Source organism: Athene cunicularia (assembly GCF_003259725.1).
Source record: "Athene cunicularia isolate RWA chromosome 8 unlocalized genomic scaffold, athCun1 chr8_part1, whole genome shotgun sequence".
In the NCBI taxonomy this organism is placed as follows: domain Eukaryota; kingdom Metazoa; phylum Chordata; class Aves; order Strigiformes; family Strigidae; genus Athene; species Athene cunicularia.
In genome coordinates, this window is record NW_020799109.1 from 18,692,607 (window position 1) to 18,717,161 (window position 24,555).

The 24,555-nt window shown below is 37.1% G+C and overlaps 1 protein-coding gene across 12 annotated transcripts in view; it reads right to left on the reverse strand.

Moving 5' to 3' along the window:
- Positions 1-24,555, reverse strand: part of EVI5 (ecotropic viral integration site 5) — an 84,231-nt gene that overhangs the window by 29,204 nt on the left and 30,472 nt on the right. For 11 of the 12 annotated variants that reach the window (XM_026853774.1, XM_026853773.1, XM_026853779.1 and 8 more), the window contains 5 exons: positions 14,942-15,076; positions 12,745-12,885; positions 12,065-12,223; positions 10,247-10,393; positions 4,857-4,952 (listed from right to left, as the gene is read on the reverse strand). In XM_026853774.1, coding sequence (XP_026709575.1) covers positions 4,857-4,952; positions 10,247-10,393; positions 12,065-12,223; positions 12,745-12,885; positions 14,942-15,076 — 678 coding nt within the window. The remainder of the gene's footprint in view (positions 1-4,856; positions 4,953-10,246; positions 10,394-12,064; positions 12,224-12,744; positions 12,886-14,941; positions 15,077-24,555) is intronic. The other variant, XM_026853775.1, reaches the window with a different exon arrangement.

Sequence of the window (24,555 nt, forward strand, 5' to 3'; positions counted from 1 at the left end):
TGTTGTATAGGCAGCCAAAATCCAGGCACACCAGACAGTTGCTCTTCCTCAGAAAACAGGGTATCATCTTTACTAAAAAGATCTAGAGGGTAGGACATTTACCTAACACCTTCAGTTTGATCTTTTCTGACTTAGAAATATTTACTTGGCAACAATCTGCCTCAGTCTCTTTTCAGGGGAGGCTTTTCAATTCTTACTTTGTGGCAAAAGACACTGCGTTAAAAATGTAAATGAAGTTTATTCAGAAGGGTAAATGTGGTAACTAGTGTCCTTTCAGTGACTTTACAGTGACTCATTCTAGACTTTCAAAAAACACATCACTAACATCACCACTATTGATAAGAGTAAAAAAAGTTTCCTGTAATTTGAAAAGATGGAAACAATTTCTTTACTCAACAGTCAGTACTTGGAAAAGTTATTAAACAGAGGTCATAGAAAGGCTTCATTCTAAGGAAATAGTGCTAAAAGTTTAAACTGTGGGGGAGAGAACTAGCACAATCATGGATTTCCTTTACAGTTGTTCTCAAAGCAGCTTTGACATGGTTAGAGATAGGGTAAATTCTCTGAATCTGCCAGGAAATACATCAGGAGGAAGTGATGTTACTCCCTGTCCAGATCAACCTAACAAAGAGAAGAATAAATTCTTATAGATAGCTTTTGCTTTAAGATTACTCAGACCTAGAAAACTGGTTCTATATTATGAGTGTGCTCTGTACCTCCCCAACACAAACCAGCCACGGATATTTTAAGATGATGCTACAAGTCACCAGCCTGAATAGAAATAGATGGAGACGGATTAAGCTGCAGAGCTCAGTCTGCCTACACTTTCACTGACTTAGTGTTCCTTACCCTATCCAGCTGATTGACTCTAGCTTGTAACTGATTTAACCTTGCCTGTATTTTTCTAAAGCCTCTTCTCTCACTTTGTCTGTCCTTCCTTCAACTACTGCAGGGAAGAAAACCCAAAAACCCTCAAAGCAGCAGCAAGGGACCAACAAGACTGCTTGTATGTGAACAGAAGGAATGCTTGTTATTAGGCCAGAAGTGCAGCAAAGCTTGGTAGGCTTTTCTTGGCAGCTTTAGGAAAGCACACAGAAGCTAAAAGCAACACAGTTTTAGAGGCTGATACTAAGAAATTAAAAGCATTTGCTTGTTGCAGTTTGAAGCTATCAGACCAGCTCAGTAGAAAACAGTAAAAGCTAATTCCCTAGGAAACAAACCTGAGGTTTTGCTGATTGACTATAGACATAGAGGGAGACAATATCTATTCCTTAGCCCTGGCTCTCTATGTCTTACAAAAGGATGGGACAGAATGGAACAGAGAGTGCATGTAGCTTGGCCAAAACAAGTAATTTAGGTATAGGATGTGAACCTCTAACCTTTGAGACAAAGCAGAACATATCATATTAAAGAGAACAGCTCCTCCCCAGTGTGGAGGTACAAAAAATAGCAGCCCAGACATCAAAAAATCCATCCTTCATTTGTTAATAATTTGGTCAAATGTCCTGCTCAAGGCCCAGAAGCCTGCCAAATACTTCGAAGTCATGTTTGCTTCCCAGGGGTTTTATAAGCTGAACTGGCAAGTGAAAGAAAAATAAGGAGAGAACAGAGGAGAAAAAGGCTGGCAAAACCTTTGTTTACACATAACTTCAGCTTTTTTCTTTGTCACTTCTGGGGCTTAGGTATATGCAGCATAAGTTAAACTTCTGTTACACTTCAATTTTGTTCTTTTGCTAAGGAATAACTGATACATTTCTTTTGTTTAAGAATATCCATCACGTTATGGACTATTCCTTACACTTCAATACACTTACACAAAAGTTTAAAAGCTTAGCATCAGGAATTGTGAATGCCCAACCAAAGTAAGATAACATTCAGAATATATAAAAAATAACTTCCTAACATCATAATAAACTGACATCTTGCTGCAGAATTACATCTACTATTAAATGAGAGTTCTCCTCCTCCCTCTCTGTCATTATTACTAACCAAAACTAAGAGTGACCCAGAAACTGTGATTTAAATCTAGCATTTGTGTGTGTAACGTCAGATCAGTTCTTATGTGGGAGTAGCGATACTCTGCGTTACAAATTTAACACCAGTGTCTTGCACCTACACCTACATGAACATTTAAAAGAAAACGGTACAATTTAGGCTAAGCATTGCTATGGACCATGTGGACCTGGCACTGAATCCCTAGAGCTTCTTAGAAAAGCACCATCCCCCTCAAAAAAAAGGAAGGTTATGTGGTAAGTTAACTTCCTCCCTTCATCTTTATCAGCTTTGAAACAATATGACAAGCAGACCTATTTGTGACACTCCATGTTAAAAGCACAATTACTTTGAGACTGACACCTACACTCCTAGACTAACTAAATGTACTTATAGCGTTAAGTATTGCGTTTCAAGTCATTAAAGCACATTCAGATTAAAAGGCCCTCTGCAAGAATGGGAGTCAGCTCTTTCTCCACTGATTAAGAAGTTACCTAGGTTTTCAGTTTCCTTAAAAAGCAGCTTTTGTTTAAACTCTATTATCAGTTGCATGTTTTATAGTTTACAAACTTTGGGAGTTAAGGCTTTCCAACTCCAGTATTACTTTTTTTTTGGTGCAGGTGTTTCAGAGGCCTTTGAGCATGAGTACCCAAAAAGGAAGTTTTGATCATAAGTTTCATATTTGCTGACAAAACACACTGGTCAAAAATATATATTTGCTTACAGAATCTTACAGAAAAAAAATCTGTCACAGCCCAATAAAAGGACTGAGTCACATCCAGAGTGTCAAAAATAAGTAAATTGACATTAGAGGAGCTTATTTCTACTAAATTACTTTTGTTTTAAATGTCTTTATACAGTTAATGCTCAAAACCTGTATTTCACAACTGAAGAAGTTGTATTCAAGCCAGTATAAGTTTGAGATCAATAGTTCACCAAAAGCTTAAGAGGACAAACTCATTAAATTAGAAATGTGAACCACAACCACAGAATGACTTCATACTCCATGTACACAAAGAAAGCACAGCATTCTTATTTGTGCAGAAAATCAAGGATCTTACTAAGAGAGATCAACAAATAATTAACAGGTGATTATCTAAGAACACCAAAAAGACTGGAACTTGAAATACACTTTAGTAGGCAACAAAAAACAAGGCTAGATAGAACATGAGAAAAAAACGTAAAAACATAACTAAAGATTGCATCATCCACAGTAGTAATTGTGAAAATGAAGGAGAGATGATGTGGATAAACAACTGAACATGAGACAGCGCAATATCATGACAAAACAGGGACAGTGTTATCTCTGGATGTATTAGCCAGAATCATGAAATAGATTACATTTCTGCACTTCTTTACCTGTCTCATGACAAGATATTATAAAAATCTGCAAGCATCTTCTGGCACCCACAGCTTAAGCCGAAATATGGAAAGGGAATAGAAGAAAGCCATAAAATGATTGAGCACTGATGATTTGATCAGTCAACAGACAACTCAAGCCAGATGTATTAAAAAATGGACACAATTCTAATGGGGTGACAGCCATCAGAAAAAAACAACTGATCATTATGAGAATCACCTTTTCTTCATTTTATAAAATCAAGACTAGAGTACTTTTTGGGAGACCCATGTCAGTCAAACAATGGAAGCAAGATGGCATTTAAAGTCTGCTGTAAGAAAAAATAATGCAAAATGAGTACTGGCTCCTCACCTACACAATCACATTGTTTGAAGTAACCTTTAAACTTTTTGAGTAAAATGCTAACATATAGGATTGACCTAAACTCAGCTACTCTTGTTATCTTACTAGATGATAAATGATTCACATGCAATGCTTACTGTACTTATCTAAGAAATTCTAATGTACTGATCAGAGCATTATCTAAGCATTATGTGACTAAAAGAAATGATTGCTTTATCTTTCAATAAATTTAGTGCCTGCTGCTCTAGAGAAAGAATATTCAAAACGAAAATTCTTTATGCAAGCTCCATTAGATTTATTTATACGTTCCATATATGAAGAGATTAAAAAGATACAAGTGGTTGACAACTCATAGGGAAAAGAAGGCTTTGAGACAATACACTAAATCATCACCTTGAAGGAAGGATTTCAGAGGGAAGACAGACACTAGCAATATTGGTCTTTAAAATAAAAAGTAAACTAGAGAGTAACTAGCTTGTAATTTAGGCATAATAACCAAGAAAATCTTTGTAGGTAGGAACTGCAGAATTCAGACCGGACAACAGTATGAGTATAGGAAGGACAGACTACAATAAGACATCATGATTTCTCAAAGCCAAGAAAATATAAAGCACAGTCATTTCTGGTTCTCTCATCAAGGGAGCAGCAAGTTGCATCTTCAGATCCTGCAGTGACAAGGTAGCAGTAAATAACATTCCCTATTTCAAGATTTACTTAAAGGAAATTTTCTTTACTGACAACAAATCTTCCAATACTAGTCATAGCAGAAGAGTAAGCACAGAAAAGAATGGTTGCTGGAATTAATATGTGTGCTTTTTTTTTTTTTTTTTGACAGAGGATGTTTTCAATCTATTAATTGGTAAAAATTTCCAATTACAAGACAAAGAACAAATATAGAAATGAGAGTTTAAAAAGAGTGTTGCCTATAGCATGGTGCTTGTATAGAAGCAATTCTTAACAGTGTACAAGTATGCCTATAAGATAGATTTAAGGCCTTTGCTTATAAAGGAGGCCCATTCAGTAACATAGCATTATCCCACTTTGCAAAGCAGTGCCTTGTACTCACAGCAGATTAATAAGCAAAGTGGAGGAAGAAAAAAATCCACAAATTACTAAAAGCAATCCCTATCAGGCTACCACATTTAATGCTATCAGTTGTTACCTGGATTTCTAATTCAGCAATATGCTGTTGGAGTTCAGCCACAGCTGCAATGCGGTCTGCCTCACGGAGCCGTACTGCCATCACTTCTTCTTTACTCTGAAAGAAATAATAGATTGAAGCTAACAAATGATATTAGTTTCAGTTGATTAAAGACTGTGCACTGATTTTACCCAGGATCATGTAAGTAAAGAAAAAAATTTCACACTGCTGTGTGAAATATCATACCTACTGATAAGGCATATTTCTAAAGAACACAAATTTAGTTTTAACTCATAGAATTGTGTAATCATCTAATATAAATTCTAAACTATAATAATCTAAAAAAATCTGTGTACTTTTGAAAACATGCTGTTACCAATTTCCAGGTCCAGAAACCAGCTGTCTCATGTTCCAGAATTATTATATTGTAAATTAAGAAAAAGTATCAACAAAACAAAAAACACCCAGCTCATGCTTCAATTTTTGACTTAATATACGAACAAACAGCAAAGCTGCACAAGATTCACTTATTTCATAATTCTCTTTGTCTAAAGAAATATTTAAAGAAGCCAAACACAAGAGCACAGATATTCTCAACCTTATGTAAGTTCACCTATCATAATCGTAGTATAAAGTAACGATTTTCAAGACATTTTAGAATTCTAATGCTTGCAACCTACTGTCAGACACCTGGTGTAAGTTTAACCTGTAGGTTTGCCTGTAAATGATAGACAATTTGAGTTTGGACAACAGAGAAGGAAATTTCTTTATTTCTGTTTTATAAGGCAATTCCTCAAGACTTCAGAGCACAGACCAATTAATATTATAGTCAGCAGTTTGGTATGATCACAGAGAGAAAATAGCGATAGAACTTTCAGCTAGAGTGCAAGTAATTCTGTGGAAGACACAGACTAGGCTCAGGTACACCTATTTTATGGCAGACTGGTATAAGTCTGAAGACTGTAGTTACTACAAAATAACTGAAATACTGATAACAATTTACTGTGTGCTTCAGATGGACAGTACTTAGCCACCCTCTGTTAGTCAATTTGGTTAAGACTGAATTGAACATGCCAAAACTTATATATAGTAGCTACTGGAAAACATGCTATTTGTTTTTTAAAAAGATTCCTGTTATGAAGGTACATCATCTACAGGGTCCAGTTAACAGCATTTGTAATCAGTGGAATCCATTTCAGAGGAATCCGTCATGCGTAAGCCAAAGGTTAAACATTATTGCTAAATTCTGCTGCACAATTGCTCCAATGAAGCCAAACCCACAAGTCCACAGGATTGCATGTATTTAACTGAAAGCTAAAGGACAGACCAGCTTGGTTTGACTTTGTTATCTAAGATGAGTCAGTAGTGTTGCTCTAGATGGCACTGATGCTTTATCTCTGAAACTAAGCACATTCTCAATAATTACCAAAAAAGCTGGTACGGTAGGAAAGACAAGACTGAGGTGGGAGCACAAATCTTACGTTGTAAATTCTTTAGCAAAACTGATAGGAAAGATCAGTGCTGTATTTCAAGAGACAACTTAAACATAGAAACATAAGAACCTAACAGTACAAACCAGTGACAGAAAACACTTGCTGTATAGGTGATATGAAATGCAGCTTGCTACAAAAATTTTAACTTATGCTTACATATTTTAAGATAGCCTTTAAAAAAGAAATATTACAAGCTCCAGAAATAACGTACTAGTTCTTTCTGCAAAGAAAAACACAATTGGAGGGGGTGAAAATCTAAAATACATCTTTTTGCATATACATCTTCAAGTAGAAATCGTCCTACCTAGCCAAGATGTAGTGACAGAAATAAAGCTAGATCATGATTTCAGATGAGTTGAAAAAACAGGAAAAAAAAAGAAATAAAATCAAACATCAGTTTCTAATGGAATCAGGAATAACAAACTTGCTAGATTTCAGGAGATGCAAGTTGGAACTTTAAAAAATATTTAGTGCTACAAAAAATTAACATTTGTCTGTATTGCTCCATGACATTACCTGAAAGATTACCAAAACTTTCTTCAGTTTTGAGTACAAAGTTGTTTGATCAGTAACATAGTAAACAGCTTTATTTTGGGTATTTATACAGCAGTACTGTCTTTTCAGTTCAACCTACCTGCTATTATCTGTATTTCAAGCCAAATCTAAGTTGGCAGCAACACTATCTAATAAAGTTACAGATACTGAACCTACTTTTAGAAGGACTGTAAGGTATGACAAGTCTGCTGTTACTGTTGCAGGCTGACCCTTCACGCTTGTAGCATATGCCTTAACATAGTAGCCATAGAACAGGATGGTTACTTGTATACCGAGTTAGTATAAAAAGGCCAGTAACATTGCAAGGTTTTGGCTTGACAAGCGTAACACTGTTTCTACTTTAAGCTTCAGCTTTTATTTTTTCTTTCAATTTGCTTTAATGTTAAAATCTCGTTTTCCTCACAATGTGAAATGCCCTTAAATAATATGAAGCAGGCATTTCCTTCATTTACTGCAGTGCAGAGTGAAAGCATCTGGCATGAATCTTAGATTAAGCTAAAAATGCTTCCAGTAGTTTGGATGCGAAGAGCAAGGGACAAGAAACAGAATGACTGACAACCCTTACAAATCAAATGTCAAAGACACTGGCTTTTTATATATTCTCATTTTCACTTACTTTGGTATTGAGCTTCCTATTGCCACTTCTTATTTATGAAAAACTTTTCAATTTCAAACTATATGATAATATATATTTATATCTCTTAAGGAGCAGGAGAACGCTGAAACTTGCGTATATTGTTTAACATGGCTTAATTTTTTCAGTGACACTGCATTCTTATTAAATCTGTAAAACACTGCGGAATTGTTTGTATAAACTACTAGAGAATAAAGTCACAATAACAGTTCATGAAAAATGTCAGAGGTAGAGGGAAAAGGACATATGAGGGGAAACTACATTGAAGAAAGACAGCTTCCAACAAGTTAAATTTGAGCATTTTTCAATACAGTTAGCAAAAAACCCCAACTTGTGTATTTAAACAGTACGGGAGTCTATATAGTATTATACTAAGCCTCATCCCAAGAAGTCACAGTCTAGCTCAGTTAAACAGCAGAACTCCAGGCAATGTATATGCAAATTGGTAATATTTCATTTAATATCATACATGTCAACTTTGAAAACACATTACAATGTAAACTGTAATCTTATTCCTATCAGTGACGGCAAAATAAGTTTCAGGATCTAATGTTAGTATAGGTCAGTACCGCTATTTCACTGGCTATAGACCGTTGCTACTTGCAGAGAATCTCTAAAAAAATTATGGTGCTCTGGCTATTATATCACATATTCGAACATAACTGTCCGAGCAAATTAGCCCAGTGAGAATAGTCATATATCTTATTTCATTAGAGATAGGACTTCTCAGTCAGATTAAAGACGTATTACTCTTTTTATAGTCAATATAAAAACTTCAGAATATTGACTACACCACCTTAATCTGTCAAGGATTGATGATGACCTTCAGTATCAAATACCAACCACACAAAAACATTGTGGGTTATATGAAAAGACATGTCACCAAGATCATGAATATTTAAGAAAATAATCAGCAAGAATAATATCACCATTAAAAAAAATAGCACTTAGGAAACCTGTGATGATGGTAAGCAAAAAACAGTCAATAGAAGCAATTTCTTCTAGTTAAGATTCAGTATCTTGTTTTCTAAAAGCTTGTGATGGAGTTTGATGAGTCAGTAGTTATGTCTTCACCACACTTTACATTCAGGTTCCATTGGAAACAAATAGAACTGGCAAGACAGCAAGAAAAATGAAAACCTAAAAACCCCTGAAATACCTGGAGTACATCTCAGTTATTTACTGTTCTTAAATTTCTTTAAAATGGAAATGAACAACCACAAAAAATCAGCTTCATTTTGCTGCAAGAACTATAACTAAGGCAAAACTAGCAAGAAATTGTGGATTACAAATTACACACTATGGCTTTGAGTCATGAACACAAGATTAGAGTTTACTATACAACTAGATTGCCTAGATTTATTCCTTACTTTGGAGAAAAGAAATCACAAGAAATTAAATTCTGTAAACATTGAGAAATATGATATTATAGCAAAAGTATGCATATTAATAATTAGGATATAGTTTCATCTCCAGGCTAAGTGACAGTGATAAGCCACTCAAACTACACTCTTGATTCATGTTGTCCACAGAAACCTTTGATGGAATTGCAGCTAATGCAGTCTTTGGTGTACATACGGTGTTACAAGCAAAATGCATGTATACTGGATAAAATTAAACACTCAACCAGTAACAGTGTTCTGCATGAATGAGAACAGAAACAAGTAGTGCACATAAAAAAGGTTCGGTTACATTAAAGGCAAAAAAGATGTGAACATGAACAACAAATTATATAACAGCATCTGCTCTCAAGTTGTCAATTCACAACACAGTTTAATAAATAGTATTCTGATTATTCATCTCATATTACAGTACTATTTTTAACATACTAATCCTATTTAGAAATTACTGACTGTTCAGCACTAGCTGATTTCATAAAGGACTATCGATACATCTTTTGGAAGTAAGATTTAAGTAAAAAGTTGTTTCCATGTCTCTAGCAAATAATATCTTAACTATAGTGATTTGTCAAGTGATACTGCCTTTTTTTAAAGTAAATACAACTAATACTGCCCTTTTTAAAAATAAACATCAGTAGCAATTTCAGGAAAATTTTCATCCAAGTTAAGAGGAAAAAATTTGTAGGACTTATCCTTTATTTCTTGTCCATATTACGTGTGCGCAAGTTAAACTTATGTTATTAGTAAATGGCTATGGATTTAGTTATAAAATTATCTAATTAAATCTGAGATTCAAACATCAGATTGGGCTTTCCTTTGTGCATTGACAGTAATAAAAACAACTCTTGCCCAGTGTTTTCGGGCTGTCCCCTTAAAGTCTGGTTACTATTAGGCAATGACTACTGTAATGCTCCCTTCTGTAGGCCTCTCCATTCAAATACTACTTTTACTCCCTTTTTTGAACTTAAACTAATTCTGTGGTAATAGTCAGAGTTGAAGTAATGAACCTCTTCTGTCACTAAAGACAACAGTGATCAGAATCTGTTGTGTAAGAGTGTCTTCTTATGTAGTATACACAGACACTTTTCTGAGTAGAACCACACTCAGAAGTTTATCTTTGTGGGGCCATAAAGAAGCAACTCTGTCAAAACCTCAAGTGATTTTTTTTGAGATGATAAATACAAGATGATGTCAAATCAGTAATACAGAGTTCTGGTTTTGTGATTTCTACTTCTCAATTAACATACAGTCCAACTCAACAAAGGCAGACAAGACTAAAAAGTACATATACATTACCACACAAAACAGTCTATTCACAATGTTGTTTACCTTGCATTCAATCTCTGCTTGTCTACGTTTTGCTTCATTCAACTGAGCAAGAAGTCCTTTGTTCTGTGCAGAAAGATACTGTACCTTCCCCTGTAGGTTGGTAACCTCTTGCTCTGCCCTTCGTAAATGGTTACTATTGATCTGATTCTGAAATTTATGACAAAAAAAATAATAAAAGAAAATGTTAAAGAATGATCTTTGTTATTAACTCCCCAAAGCCTGACAAAAAAGACTTATAAATAATTTATTATAAAAGAATTCTAATGAAAAAGCATTCAGAATTTTCTGAGTATAGTCAGAAAAGTTTGCATGACATTTGGTTTATGATGACCAGGATATTTAAATTGTTCTTAAACAACAGATGAATCATTATAAGAACATTATTGCAAAGCTCCTTGTACATCTCTTGCTTAGGTAAGGCAAAGGTATTGTGAACTTGTATCCCAACTACAGCAACAAGCTGATGCATCCAAGAAACATCAGGTATGATAGAAATATTATGTGCACATTTCTCTATCCAGTAAATTCCTGAAAGTAACATGGCACATTAATTAATATCAGGGCATTAGTACAAGTCACATCATTTTCATAGGAAGCTGTACAAAGACCACAAGCTGTGTATGTAATACAAGAACCAATGCACTTCTGTCAAATGATAGCTAAACAGCATAGGCATATACAAAAACTTGATGTGTAACACTGCAGTGAGAAGTACCCAAAGCTCTTGTGACTTTAGTATGAGTAATCCAGACAGCAGGATACCTATGCCCCCTGCTGACTAGAATACACAGATCGGGGGGAAAGCAACAAAAGCACTCAATGTATGTAGTGAAACAGTATCGAACACCTTAATTAAAATTTTAAAAGTTAAGGCAAGAGGAAACTATTATTTAGTTGATATAGAAAAAGTGGTGCTTCTGTCAGAAATAAACCACTACGTGCCCTGCAGTTAGCTCATCTCTCTTCAGTAGCACATCCTCACACACTTTTGGTTTCTGGGATTGCTGAAGCTTGTCAAATAAAGTTTTTGTTTGTTTAGCTTTTTGGATGCACAGGTCTCCTTCAAGTAACAGTTACATTAGCAGGTATTTCATAGGATGATTTTTCAAAAGCCTATTAGAAACCCTTCTCAATCAGCACATTGTGCTTATTGCTTCAGTTGAAAGTTCACTAATATAAACACAAACTGACTTCAGTGCACTTTCATTTCAGATTTGTCTGCTTAATAACAACTTATTTCCTAGTTACTCAAAAAAGATCTTGGCAGACAAGATGTTTTTGTAGTTTCTGCACGTCTCAACAATGGTTAATCATGCTTTTCAGGCACATGAAAGGTAAAGCTTCTGCTAAAAAAATCTGACAACATGTAGCTGATTGCTGAGAGTCCAGTTTACTAACCTGACTCATTACCATAGTAGGTAATCTACTATAGGCGATTTCACCAGAAGAAAGAAAAAACTGCTATTTAAATAATTAGAATTACTGTTATCGAATCATCAATTAGGTTTGTGAAATTTAAATTACCTTAAATATAATTTTCTTGTTACACCAGTTACAATTTAATGGAGATTCACACACATTCAGAGTCTACCAATTAGTCCAAATGAGAAATTCAGAAAGTTTAGTAAAGTTAATTGGACTGTATGCACTAGATTTTCCTCCTAGTCTAACAGCATTAAAAAAACAGCATTAAAAAACCCACATTTTGGAACTGAAGTCATGCCTGTAGATGGTAAAGATCGTCATTTGATATCCACCATTTGACACCAATTGTCAGCATTCATCTCAGTTCGCACATACTAGTGTTCAATAACATACCTGTGTTTCCATCTCCATCATTCTTTGTTTGGTCTCTTTCAATTCAGCCTGAGTTTCTGCTTCTCTCAATCGGACTGTCATCAGCTCATCCTGTAGCTCATTCACTGTGTTTTTTCTGGGAGGATCTTTCCATCTTCCAGTGGTACGAGCTAGATGACGCTGAAAAAATACCATGCCATTGCTGACAATGCCTGACTTTTCCTGGTGTTGTTGCCTTATTTCACTTAAGGTCTCAGAGTTATAGGGGAACAAGTTGCTATAGTGCTCCTGTTTATCCTAAAAACCAGAGACCCATGGAAACTTACTAGTTTTAAGAATAGATAATTAAAAAGCTGAAGACAGTCATTCCCAACTACAGCAAGTTAGTGAATTGCAAGTATATCCTGAGACTTTTACCTATTTCTAGCCCTTATTAACATTTAGTGCAGTAGGAGTACTGATCAGGTAATCTCTTTCTACCAGAATGGTTAGCTGGTAGCAGAGGCTCCTTGCCATCTGTAACAACCAGGGACCAACTCCTAACATACTTTTGAAGTTTCTTGTAGCAGCTGCATTTAAAGATTTTTTTTCACCTCAGCAGCTTGATCCACTTGACCTCTACACTTCAAAATTTCATAGTCCTTTGCTTTATCATCATTCACTGAAAATAGAAATTGCTAGAAGTGTATTGCCAACCATACCTGCCAGTGTTCCTCCAAGTCTTTGACTTGCTGCCTCAGTTCTTTGAGACCCATCAGAGCTTCCGCTTCTCTTAATTTTACTGCAATCAGTTCTTCTTGTAGTCTAGCAACATTTTCCTCATCAGGCAGAGAGCTGTTCCTCTGCAACAAGGACCATCCTCTTAAATGTGTATTTGAATAAAATTGTTCTTAGTGAGACCCACTCCAAGAATACAGACATGGAATGATAACATTACTAATGAAAGTTTCTTAATTACATATCCCTTGCAAAATAAAATCCCTCAAAAATCTATGTTCCTGGGTACAGTGAGTGCATATAAATGTCTTTCAACTGCTAACTAGAGAAAAAAAATTGACGAGGTAGTTTTAGGTATTCTGACTTCTGGATTCCCCTGGATCATATCCCTAACAAAGCATTATTTACACTATTTTTCACACATCATCAAAAATATGAAGAGAAATCTGAGAGATTTTGAGCTAGTTCATAAAATCAAATGAGGAAATGAAATTACAGTTTTTAGAGTGATAACTTTTTTTTAGACTTACAGGAAAAATAGTAAATGGAAATTAATTTTTGGGAAGTCATCCATCTTTGAAAAGGAGAAAAGATAGGCTGACAAAGAAACCATCCATTAATATTTATAAATAACAACCAGTCAAGAAAAGGTCTTACAGATGAAAGTGCATGGACATTTACAAAAACATGTGAGGAAAAAGTAGAAAGACTAAATAAAGCTAAACAGAAAACAGGAAAACACGTGGCAGGAGTGACCTGGGGAAAGTAAAACAGTGATGAAAGGACAGTAACAGAAGTCTGAAAAAAACATGGAGAAGAAAGACATAGTCTGCCTAACTACAATATCCCTGCATCGAATCATTGGTCACCAGATAATCAAAGCTGAACTATGCTTCATCCCTTTCTACTGTGTTTCTCAGTAGTACTTTACAGCAAAATCACATATTTTTGTAGATATATAATACTGTGACAGTTGCCAGGTTTTTTTTGAGAGTTGAGAGTAAAGTACATTATTAACAGAACACAGCACAACAGCCATTTATTAGCACCGTCATGTTTCAAAATCACAGGATGAGAGTACCGGCAATAGAGGAAGTGATAGGATGTGTTTCTGAATGTTTACATCCCTGTCAGTATAGTGATGCACGCCTTGGGTTATCAAGCAGAATTTTTCCAGATTACATGACACATCACTAACAGCAGTCAAAAGCTGTATTTGTAGGGATTTGGGGGAGTTAACTTCAGTCACTTTCTCATGTGCCTAATTACGACATCTGTACATCTGAGTTTGACTGGTTCACTGGAATTTCTCCTGCTGCTCTAGGTTTTCTTCACATTTAAGTTTTCAATGTATGCTATCTTCATGCTGATGGTTAAATAAGAAAATAGTCTCTTTTTGAACTTTGAAAAATACCTTAGATCCTGAATTTTTACCAATGTTCAGTATAGTAAAAACTATCACACTATTAACCTCTCAGACTCTCATCAAGCCCTTCAGATAAAAAGAGAATGTAAAATCTTGACTCTGGTGAGTTAATCTAATTAGCTAGTAAGTTCTGGCCACACTCTTGAGAATACAGCTCTTTAAAATTTCCATGAGGAAACAATTTCCAAAGCCAATACAACAGGATCTAAAAAAATATGCTTTATGTTACATCAATTAGTGGGTTTTTTCTTTCCTTTTTTTCTATTTAATTTGGCAGTTAGGTTTTCCTTCAAAGAAAAGTAGGTGTTTGACACTTGGTTTGAGTACAGCTTGAACTTGCATAAAAAGCAGTAGAGATTTTGATACTAAGCAGTGGAGGTATTCTTTCCCTGCCCATAATGGGATAAAGTGGGAGACACTCAAGAACTCAAGACCTGGGAATAGTAATGTTAAACTCTTTCTGCCTCCCCGCCCAAGCTATTTAGTTTCACATCATCTCAATGCTCACCCTAAGCTTACTTGTTGCTTTACACTGCAGTGGGCTTCAGGAACAGGAGAGAAGTTATCTGTTCTTCACAAACCTTTTCCAGTGCAAACAGATCTTAGTTTTTTTACTATATTAACTTCAGGTTTGAAAAGTATCTTGCAGTCATGAAAACATAAGAAGAGTCTAGAGAAGAGTTACGTGAAGAGTTACAGGGATCTATATTCTATTTCTAGTTCTATTTTATACGGAGGGTCCTGGTTTGATTTACCTTTTCCATCTCTAGAACTTTATCTTGCATCTCCTTCAGGGCACAATGGGATTCTGCTTCACTCAGCCTGGCTTGGACCAGCTCTTTTTCCAGCTGTAGCACAAAGTCTTCACTGTATCGTGAACTGCATTTATGCTACAAAGTTTGCAGAAATATGTTTAGTATGAAGCACAGATGGTTTGAAAGGGGTTTTATATGCCAAATTTGGAGTGAAAAGTACAGTCAAGTGTTTAACATTAGGAATACTAGCTTAAGACCAACAAAAGTGCTTACCTTACACAAGTCTATTACCACGTCCATCCAGGCTGCTAACAAGAACCCTACTGCTGTGCCTCTCAAACAACTGCTGCTCCACACAGCCAAACAGGTAAGACCAAAATGAGATCCCTATTAGTACTGATGAGCAACAACTCACACTTTTCTCTCACTGTTACCCAAACTGAAAAGTTCTCAAAGAATCCATGATTATTTTGTGATATGCAGAAAAAAAATGCTTAGGAAAGAGTAGCTAATTACAACATTAATATAAGTATCTCTCTTGATCCCTACTCACTGAAACTCCAATTCAACAGAAGACTTCCATAATCTTAAATTTAAAATAAATCCATGTATGCTTCAATGCACAATCACTTTGGTTTACCCCTTTCTTTCACTCCAGCCCTTGTTTCTCATTTATTCACACTATTATTACACATATTCACACATATTCCTTCTGAGATTCTCTTCTAAGGCAAGCCTTGTGGACTTAGGAGAAAAATCCAGGCACAAGTGGCAGTACAGCCCCTTCTAGACAGACAGCAGAGGCCCAACCTACAAAGAAATGTGGCTCTTTCCATAAAGGACTTACTCCATGACTATCCACAGCAAGCTCTGCACAGCCAAACACATTCCCTAATTAATAAAACATCAGTTCAGAACTTAAGGTCACCCTTTGCAAACTTCAGGGGGAAGGGAAAAAACCCACAGTTCTGCTCAAGTAAGTGAATTTACCATTAACTTATTTCTTGACTGTTGATTCATTGGAATTGAGAGCTATCCCTCCACTTGCTAAAGCACAATTTCATGAAACTGCATCTTTCAACAGACACATGCAGCTGAAGTTATACTAAGCATTTGTATTCAAAAGGCCCCATTAACTTTTCCTCCACTCAATAGTTACAAAATACATTTTCTTTCTTTCTTGGGTCTCTTAAAAATGACTTGAGATTCACCAGAGATTGTCAGACTTGCTTGACAGGCCATGCCATCCCAAATCAGCATTTTAATTTCTGATTTAGGAAAAAAAAAAAGGTGTCGAAATCCCCAAAGCACAGTTGCCTAGTTACTGTGTATGCATAGCTACCCTGAAAATTAAGTTTAAAGGGAAATAATTTGATACATCTTTGGTGCCATTAACTACCTTGTGAAGAACAAATGCTATACATGGATTCATAGATGATGTTTTATTAACGATGCAACTTTAAAATCCATATAGCATTCAATATACTGAAGATACAACTATTTCTTACTTTATGGTTGCATCAAACAATTCAGCTTTCTAACCAGTTGACAAGATAAACAAAAAAAGTCTTCAGTTCCATATGCTTCTGTTAGGGTATGACCTTCCCTGACCTTTAGTGCACAAACTGAAGGCAAACAGGACAAAGCAAGGTTTACAACACATGGTCAAGAAAATGTTTTTTCATTTATTTTTATACTACTGCATGCCAGCTAAGCCTTTTGTCATGATTTGTCAAAGATCCAGATTAAAAATTTACACGAACTAACCTTAGTGTTACAATTTATTTTTATATATATATGTCTACAGGGAGCTATAACAGAAGGTATATATACAAAGCATTAAAAGGCAAATATAGCTCATACAGACAGTCTTTAGTATCACCGAGACTATCCATTTAAGCACTTGGCCTACTTAACTGTGCAGCTGAGCACACAGAGAACACTTAAATATACTATGATCTTTGTACTTTAATATTAATTTTCCCTTATACAATACTAATTTAATTCATATTATTTGCAACCCATTTAGCATCCTTTCCTCAGCAAGTAGTGAAGGCAGCCCTGATTTGAGTGTAAGGAGAAGATGGGTGGACAATGCTGATGCATTTCTACAACTGCTTCACATGATACAGGAGCATGAGTAGCATATGCAATAACAACATGCAGAGGCAGAGAAGAGACAACAGCTCGCTCTATTCCCTGGCTGTTTGTACAAGTTAATCAGATGATAGACACAGCAGCTTAAATGGACTCTACACTTCTGGCTCCAGATTCTGAACACAAATGCAGTGTTCTTCCCTCAGGTAGGAAGTCCTCTTGTACTTCCAGGAAATCAAGAGAAAAGAGCAGATTTGAAGGTCTGAATACATACTGAATTTGTAACACTACCTAACTGTACTCTAATAGTTTTGGACTACAAAGGTCTAACTGATGCTTGTCAGATAATAAGTAATAAAGCATGCAAGAGAAGTTACTTATCCAGTTTCAGGCATAAATCATGTTTTCTTTCAATCTGTCTTTATATTTCCCCTGCCTAAGGAATGTTAAGAGTACTTATCTATTTAGCCACAACAAACTTTAAATCAAATCTTGACAGACTGGCAAAAAAATACAGCAAAGATCATAACATTTAAAAAACAATATCCATAAGTTCAAAGTTGTGATTTTTTGCTCCTTAAAAAAACACCACACAATTTTAATAATTTAGTATATAAAGGTAACACAAATTTACAGTCAAAACAATGTTTGAAAACTATTTTAAGACTGACTTTAGCAAAAACCCTGCTTTTATATATTTTCCTTAAGCCCTAGAATTTGTGACAGAAACCACAATATGAATCCAGATTTCCACACACCAGCCAAATGTTTTAACCACAGTAACACTGTTGTTCTTGGCTGTGTTGAAAAGATGTCTGCAATATGAAGCACTAAAAATGTAGTTCTACAGCCATTTAATTCTGAAAGAAACAAGTCCTCACTTGGCTTCACACAAGTTGATTTATTCTTTCCCAACTTTGCTTAAAATCTCAGAAATAGTAAAATCTCAGAGACTGACACAACCATTCCTAGTATTACTTTGGCCTATGACAAATTATTACATGTGATTACAGAATGCTTTTCCAGTTCTCTATACTGACAGGTAACTAACAAATTGTCCAGCAGCTGCCCAGCTAACTTAGTTTACATATTTAAGCACTAACTGTAGTACTTTACTAAATACAGTATTTATTTTCTACTTTTTGGTTGCAAATTAGAACATAATATAATGAAAGTATACTGTAAAATAAAAGTTAAGCCTTCCATAAAGTGGCAACAGTCATTTACAAGCATATATTCCCTATATCTATTATTATGCTCTTAATCCCATGTGGTGGGATGGCTCCTATGACTGGAGTGTTGGAATGGAAGGATAAAGGCTCTTTAGGAAGGACAGGCAGGGGGAGACGAGGAGGGATGTCACCCTCTATTTCAGTGACCAGCTGCAGTACACAGAGCTCTGCCTGGGGATGGATGAGGAGCTGACTGAGAGCATATGGGTCAGGATTAAAGGGAAGGAAGGAACAGGAGATATTTTAGTGGGGGTTTGCTACAGGTCACCCGACGAGGAAGACTGAGTAGGTGAGGCCCTCCATAGACAGATATGAGCATCCTCACATTCACAAGCCTTGAACCTCATGGGAGACTTCAACTCCAGTATCTGTTGGAGGGACAGCACAGCAGGGTGTAATCAATACAGGAGGTTCCTGGAATGAGCTGATGATAACTTCTTTCTCTGAGTGATGGAGGAGCCAGTGAGGAGAGGTGCTATGCTGGACCTTGCTCTTCACCAACAAGGAGGGGCTGGTGGTGAGTGTGAAGCTCAAGGGCAGCCTTGGCTGCAGTGACCATGAAATGGTGGAGTTCAAGATCCTTGGGGCATCAAGGAGGGTGCACAGCAAGCTAATACCCTGGACTTCAGGAGAGCAAACTCTGGCCTCCTCAGGAATCTGCTTGGCAGAGTAGCACGGGATAAAGCCCTGGAGGGCAGGGGGCCCAAGAAAGCTGGTTGATATTCAAGGATCACCTGCCCCAAGCTCAGAAGTGATGCATTCCAACGAAGAAGTCAGATAAGAATGCCAGGAGGCCTGCATGGATGAACAGGGAGCTCCTAGACAAGCTCAGACACAAAAAGGAAGCCTACAGAGGGTAGAAGCAAGGACAGGTAGCCTGGGAGGGATACAGAGAAACTCTATGAGCAGCCAGGGATCAGGTAAGGAAGGCCAAAAGCCCTGATAGAATTGATCTGGCCAGGGATGCCAAGGGCAACAAGGAAAGCTTCTAAAGTACAGCAGTGATAAAAGGAAGACTAGGGAAAATGTGGGCCCTCTCTGGAAGGAAAGAGACCTGGTTACTAAAGATATGGAGAAGGCTGAGGTACTCAATGACTTTTTTGCCCATCTTTACCAGCAGGGGCTCAGCCACACCACCCAAGATGCAGAAAGCAAAGGCAGGGACTAGGAGAATGAAGAACCACCCCCTGTAAAAGAGCAGGTTCAAGATCATCTAAGGAACCAGAAGGTGCACAACTCCATGGGACCTGATAAGATGCATCTACAGGTTCTAAGGGAACTGACAGATGAAGTGGCTAAGCCACTATCCATCATATTTGAGAAGTCACAGCAGTCTGGTGCAGCCCCCACTGACTGGAAAAGGGGAAACATAACCCCCATTTTTAAAAAGGGAGAAGACGATGACCCAGGGCCAGTCAGACAGGCCAATCAGTCTCACCTCTGTGCCTGGCAAGATCATGGAGCGGATCCTCCTGGAAACTACACTAGGCCACATGTTAAATAAGGATGTGACTGGTGACAGCCAACATGGCTTCACTAAGGGCAAATGAAGCCTGACAGATTTGGTGGCCTTCTATGACAGGGTTACAGCACTGGTGGATAAGGGAAGATCAACTGATGTCATCTACCTGGAGTTGTGCAGAGCATTTGACACTGTTGCACATGAGATCCTTGTCTCTAAATTGAAGAGACATGGATTTGATGGGTACCCTACTCAGTGCACAACGAATTGGCTGGATGGTTGCACTCAAAGAGTTATGGTCAAGACCTCAATGTCTGAGTGGAGAGCAGTAATGAGTGGTATTCTCCAGGGGTTGGTGTTGGGACCAGCACTGTTTAACATCTTTGTTGGCAACAAGGACCATGGGATTAAGCACACCCTCAGCATGTTTGCCAATGATGCCAAGCTGTGTGGTGTGGTCGACATGCTGGAGGGAAGGGATGTGCCATCCAGAGGGACCTGGACAGGCTGGAGAGGTGGGCCTGGGCAAACCTCATGAAGTTCAACAAGGGCAAGTGTAAAGTCCTGCACATGGGTCAGGGCAATTCCAAGCACAAATACAGGCTGGGTGATGAGCGGATTGAGAGCAGCCCTAAGGAGATGGACTTGGGAAAAGTGGGGGATGAAAAACTGACTATGAGCCAGCCATGGGCATTCACAACCCAGAAACCCATCAGGAGAAGTGTAGCCAGCAGGTTGAGGAAAGGGATTCTCCCCCTCTACTCCACCCTCATGAGACCCCCACCTGGAGCCCTCAACATAAGAAGGACATGGATCTGCTTGAGCAGGTCCAGATGAAGCCATGAAGGTGCTTAAAGTGGCCTACAAGATGGGGAGGGACTCTTTATCAGGGAGTGTAGGGATAGGATGAGGGGTAATGGTTTTAAACTGAAAGAGGGCAGATTTAGACTAGATCTAAGGAAGAAATTCTTTACTGTGAGGGTGGTGAGACACTGGCACAGGTTGCCCAGAGAAGCTGTGGCTGCCCCCTCCCTGGGAGTGTTCAAGGCCAGGTTGGACGGGGCTTTGAGCAACCTGGGTTAGTGGAAGGTGTCCCTGCCCATGGCAGGGGGGTTGGAACTGGGTGATCTTTAAGATTCCAACTCAAATTGTTCTAATTCTATGATTCTGTAATTGTTATCAGTCATTTTAGCATGAGATCCTGAAAAGAAACTATGCATTATGGAGTTGTTGTAACAATAACCAAATACATGGCTATAAATTACCTTGCAAAATGCATATGCTTCCATCTGAACGTTTAGTCAATTAAAATTCTATCTTCACATAATACACTTGGAAAGACTACTTAAAAATCAGATGTGAAGCAATTTTAGTTTGAACTGTCTCTCACTTCTCAGATTCAGTTTTCAAGAATTCAAACTGATGAACTGGATAATCATTGAAAAGACTGAGATTTGTGTTCTGGAGGTGTATCTCACTGGCAGAAATCATTACAGATTATTCATTTTATACATCCAGCAGAAGCTACCTTTCTCACTTATAAACAATAAAAGAAAAAGAACAGAGAAAAAAAAAATATCACGTGATTATCAGGAGTAAGTCAGAACAGGCTGATTACCCTCACCTCTTAACTCCTCAAACACCATCACTCTTAGCATGTCTCAAAAGAAAACCTTCTATATTCTGTTGAAGTCAGACAGAACTTTCTCTATGCAGTTCTTGATTTACTAGCAGTATGAAGAAGAAAACACTTTCCTCAACCTTTTGGTTACCCACCACATCTAGAAGCCTTTAGCAAGTTTGTATATTTAAAGATGCTACATGCCAAAGACAGATTAGTACCATTTGCTTCAAAACCATTCAGGCAAATGTATAGGTAGCTGAAGCACTGAACTCCAAGAGCACTTCAAAATACTGTTAGCTTTACAGTTATTTTTTTCCTAGCTATCAGTATAAAAAAGTGTACAGGTTATACATGTTTTTAAAAACCTTACACTGGCCAAGTTGCTCTCCACTAAGATAGGAAAGTTCATATCCAAAGTAAAATTAAGTGTGAAGTCTTCATCTCAAACCTTATTATATTCCACTTCCTTTCCTCCTTCCAAATGACCTTAAATGTATACAGAACATTTGATGACACTTGACATGTGATTTATTATATGATCATTAGTACTATTTTCAGGCTATCTGGGAGAAGTACTATAGCAGAACTTCCTTTCACTAAGAAACAACAGTAAGAACAACCTCTCTAACTTAAGTCAGCACTCAGTAATAAAGTCACTCTCGTTCAACTGAAAACTCCCTATAAATACTTCAGCCCAGGAAAAAAAGTTGCATGTTTGGGCTTCTAGTGTTGGACTTCAGTCAAAAGAATACTCCTCTACCTGTCTCTCTATTCTGCCTTACAAATAAGTGGCAAATAATGGAGAGCTGCTTCATACACACACCCTCCCCCAAACCCCACCCTGTAAGCAATTTCAGTACTTATCTTTAAGCCATCCAACTTGTGCTATCAAGTCTCATCGAACAGATAGAATAAACCCTAGATAATATTTAAGTACAAATGCATAACCTTTTCACAAAGGATTTGTTAGCCTTCTCATAAATACTATGGTTTAGATATTTTTGCTACCAACAAAACAATAACCCCCTACTCTTATTTCTCCTGCCTCACTGTTTACAAGTAAAAGCGGGCTGTATTTTCTTTTTTTTTTTTTTTTAAATCTCATAGTGCTGGTCAGAAGAGGCAGCCACAAGCTTTGACAGTTCTTTTCATACATTCCTATTCAGAAATTCATACCTGAACTTTACAGTTTCTATCATGCTGAAACAGACAACTCAAGATTGGAAAAGATCTAGATTATGATACGTAGGACAGATGATGTACCTTTAAATAAGTACAGATAAACTATGCAGCCATTTGTAAGTTCACTGTGCAATCAGAAACAGAACTGAAATAATTGGACAAAAAAAAAAACCAAACCCCCCTATTAACATAAATATTCCTAAAACAATACTGAAGAGGAATATTGCCAAGAGCAATGCTACTGGCACTAGGAATCGGCAAAAAGATTTATCAGTGTATTCCACTTAAAGGACAATGCCAAAATTCAGGAGAAATTCCTGGATTTCCACTAGATGGTGCCCCAAGTGCATGCAGTTGTTACATTTGTTGCTCCTATTTCCGTGCTTGGAAACAAACGTTAAAAGCCTGTTCAATTACACATCTTCCTAATACAGCAGAATCTAGGGAACTGCTAATTAAAACCATCTTAACACTTTCACTGTATTGTCCAAGCTAATGCAGAGGGCCCCCAAAACCACAGTACTATTCCTTAATTTCAAAATGACTCAGCTACTATGCACAAATCCCTCTCTAACCACATGGATTTACAGCCTCAGCTCCACAGAGTCAGACTATTTACTTAATCATGTTCACATTTAAGGGGAGGAAAATAAGGCTGCAAGCATGCAGGGTAGCAAGTGTGGCTCTTAGTAACTGCCCATTCTCGCATGCTACATACTCTCTGCTCCTGCGGTACCTATCCAATCTTCTGCCCTCACAGCTCCAATTCAGCCAGTTTTGCAATCCACAGTTACCTGTAGTTTTGCTCAGGACTAGTTCCCATGTCTAGGCAGCCTGCCAGGCTTCCCCATTATTGCTACATAGTAAGGTCGCAGGGTAATTAAAAGCATTAGCTTTAAAAGGCAAATTACCTATCAATTAACTAATAGATAATTATAACATTTTAGTCTCTTTTAGTAACTTTTGAGTACAGGTAACATGGATGCCTCAAAAAGCATGCATACTATTGTAATCAGACAATTAACAGCTAGCTACCCAAGTTTTATAAATATTTCTCATTATTTCTCTTGAAAGAATACAACATATCTATAATTTTGGAAAGCAGAGCTAGAACATCCTCATCCTAACCATAATTTCTTCATGTTTTTCTTGCTAAAGAAATTGCTAAAGTTAAATAAAGTTAAATTAACAGCTCATTAGTAACTCCTTGCAACTCTTCTAAAAGATACCCTTTTTACACTGAAATGCATTTAACAGACATAATAAACTATTTCTATAACATTGCATTTAAGTTATGATTTCCTTTCAGTCTAACAATAAATCCTATCTCTACCTTCCAAGACAAGATACAAGAGCTCTAGTGGAAGATGCATAAACCAAACTGCTATATTGCCCATAAGGGATCTGGTAAGCAGCTGCAGCATGCTATAGTTCTAAAAAGTTGTGTTTCATACACTGATATGCCCAGGGCTTCAGACAAGTACTTGGATATCATTTACTTAAAACATGAGCATATCCACATCAACATTGCTAGTCCAGAGTTTACTGAGCAAGTAAAGACTGCTGAAACTGCTTCCCTCCCTCTCTCAAGAGAAGATAGTGAGCAGCTTGTAAGTAACTTCAGTCTTACAGTAACAGTGTGAAGTTTTGCACATTATACTAGATAAAACACATACACAGTACTACACAGAGCTGCTAAATTATTTTTCTGCTCTATCTGCACATAAAACCACACCTTTTAGTAAAGTCCTGTAGCTCCAAACTGAGGACAATACTCTTCTATTTTTGCAAGCAGCAAACAAGCATGCTGGGAAAAAAAATAGGTACACAGAAGAAATGTTAACATGGAAAAGACTAACTTAAATGAGAAGCTACGTAGAGGCATTATGAATCAACTCTCAAATTTTGAGTATTCAGAGTGGCACAATTTGCAGTGGCTAGATTCTTAGCACTAGAAACTACCAATGGCTTTATGTGTGTTTTTTTGTTAGTATTTCATTGGGGGGGGGGGGGGGGG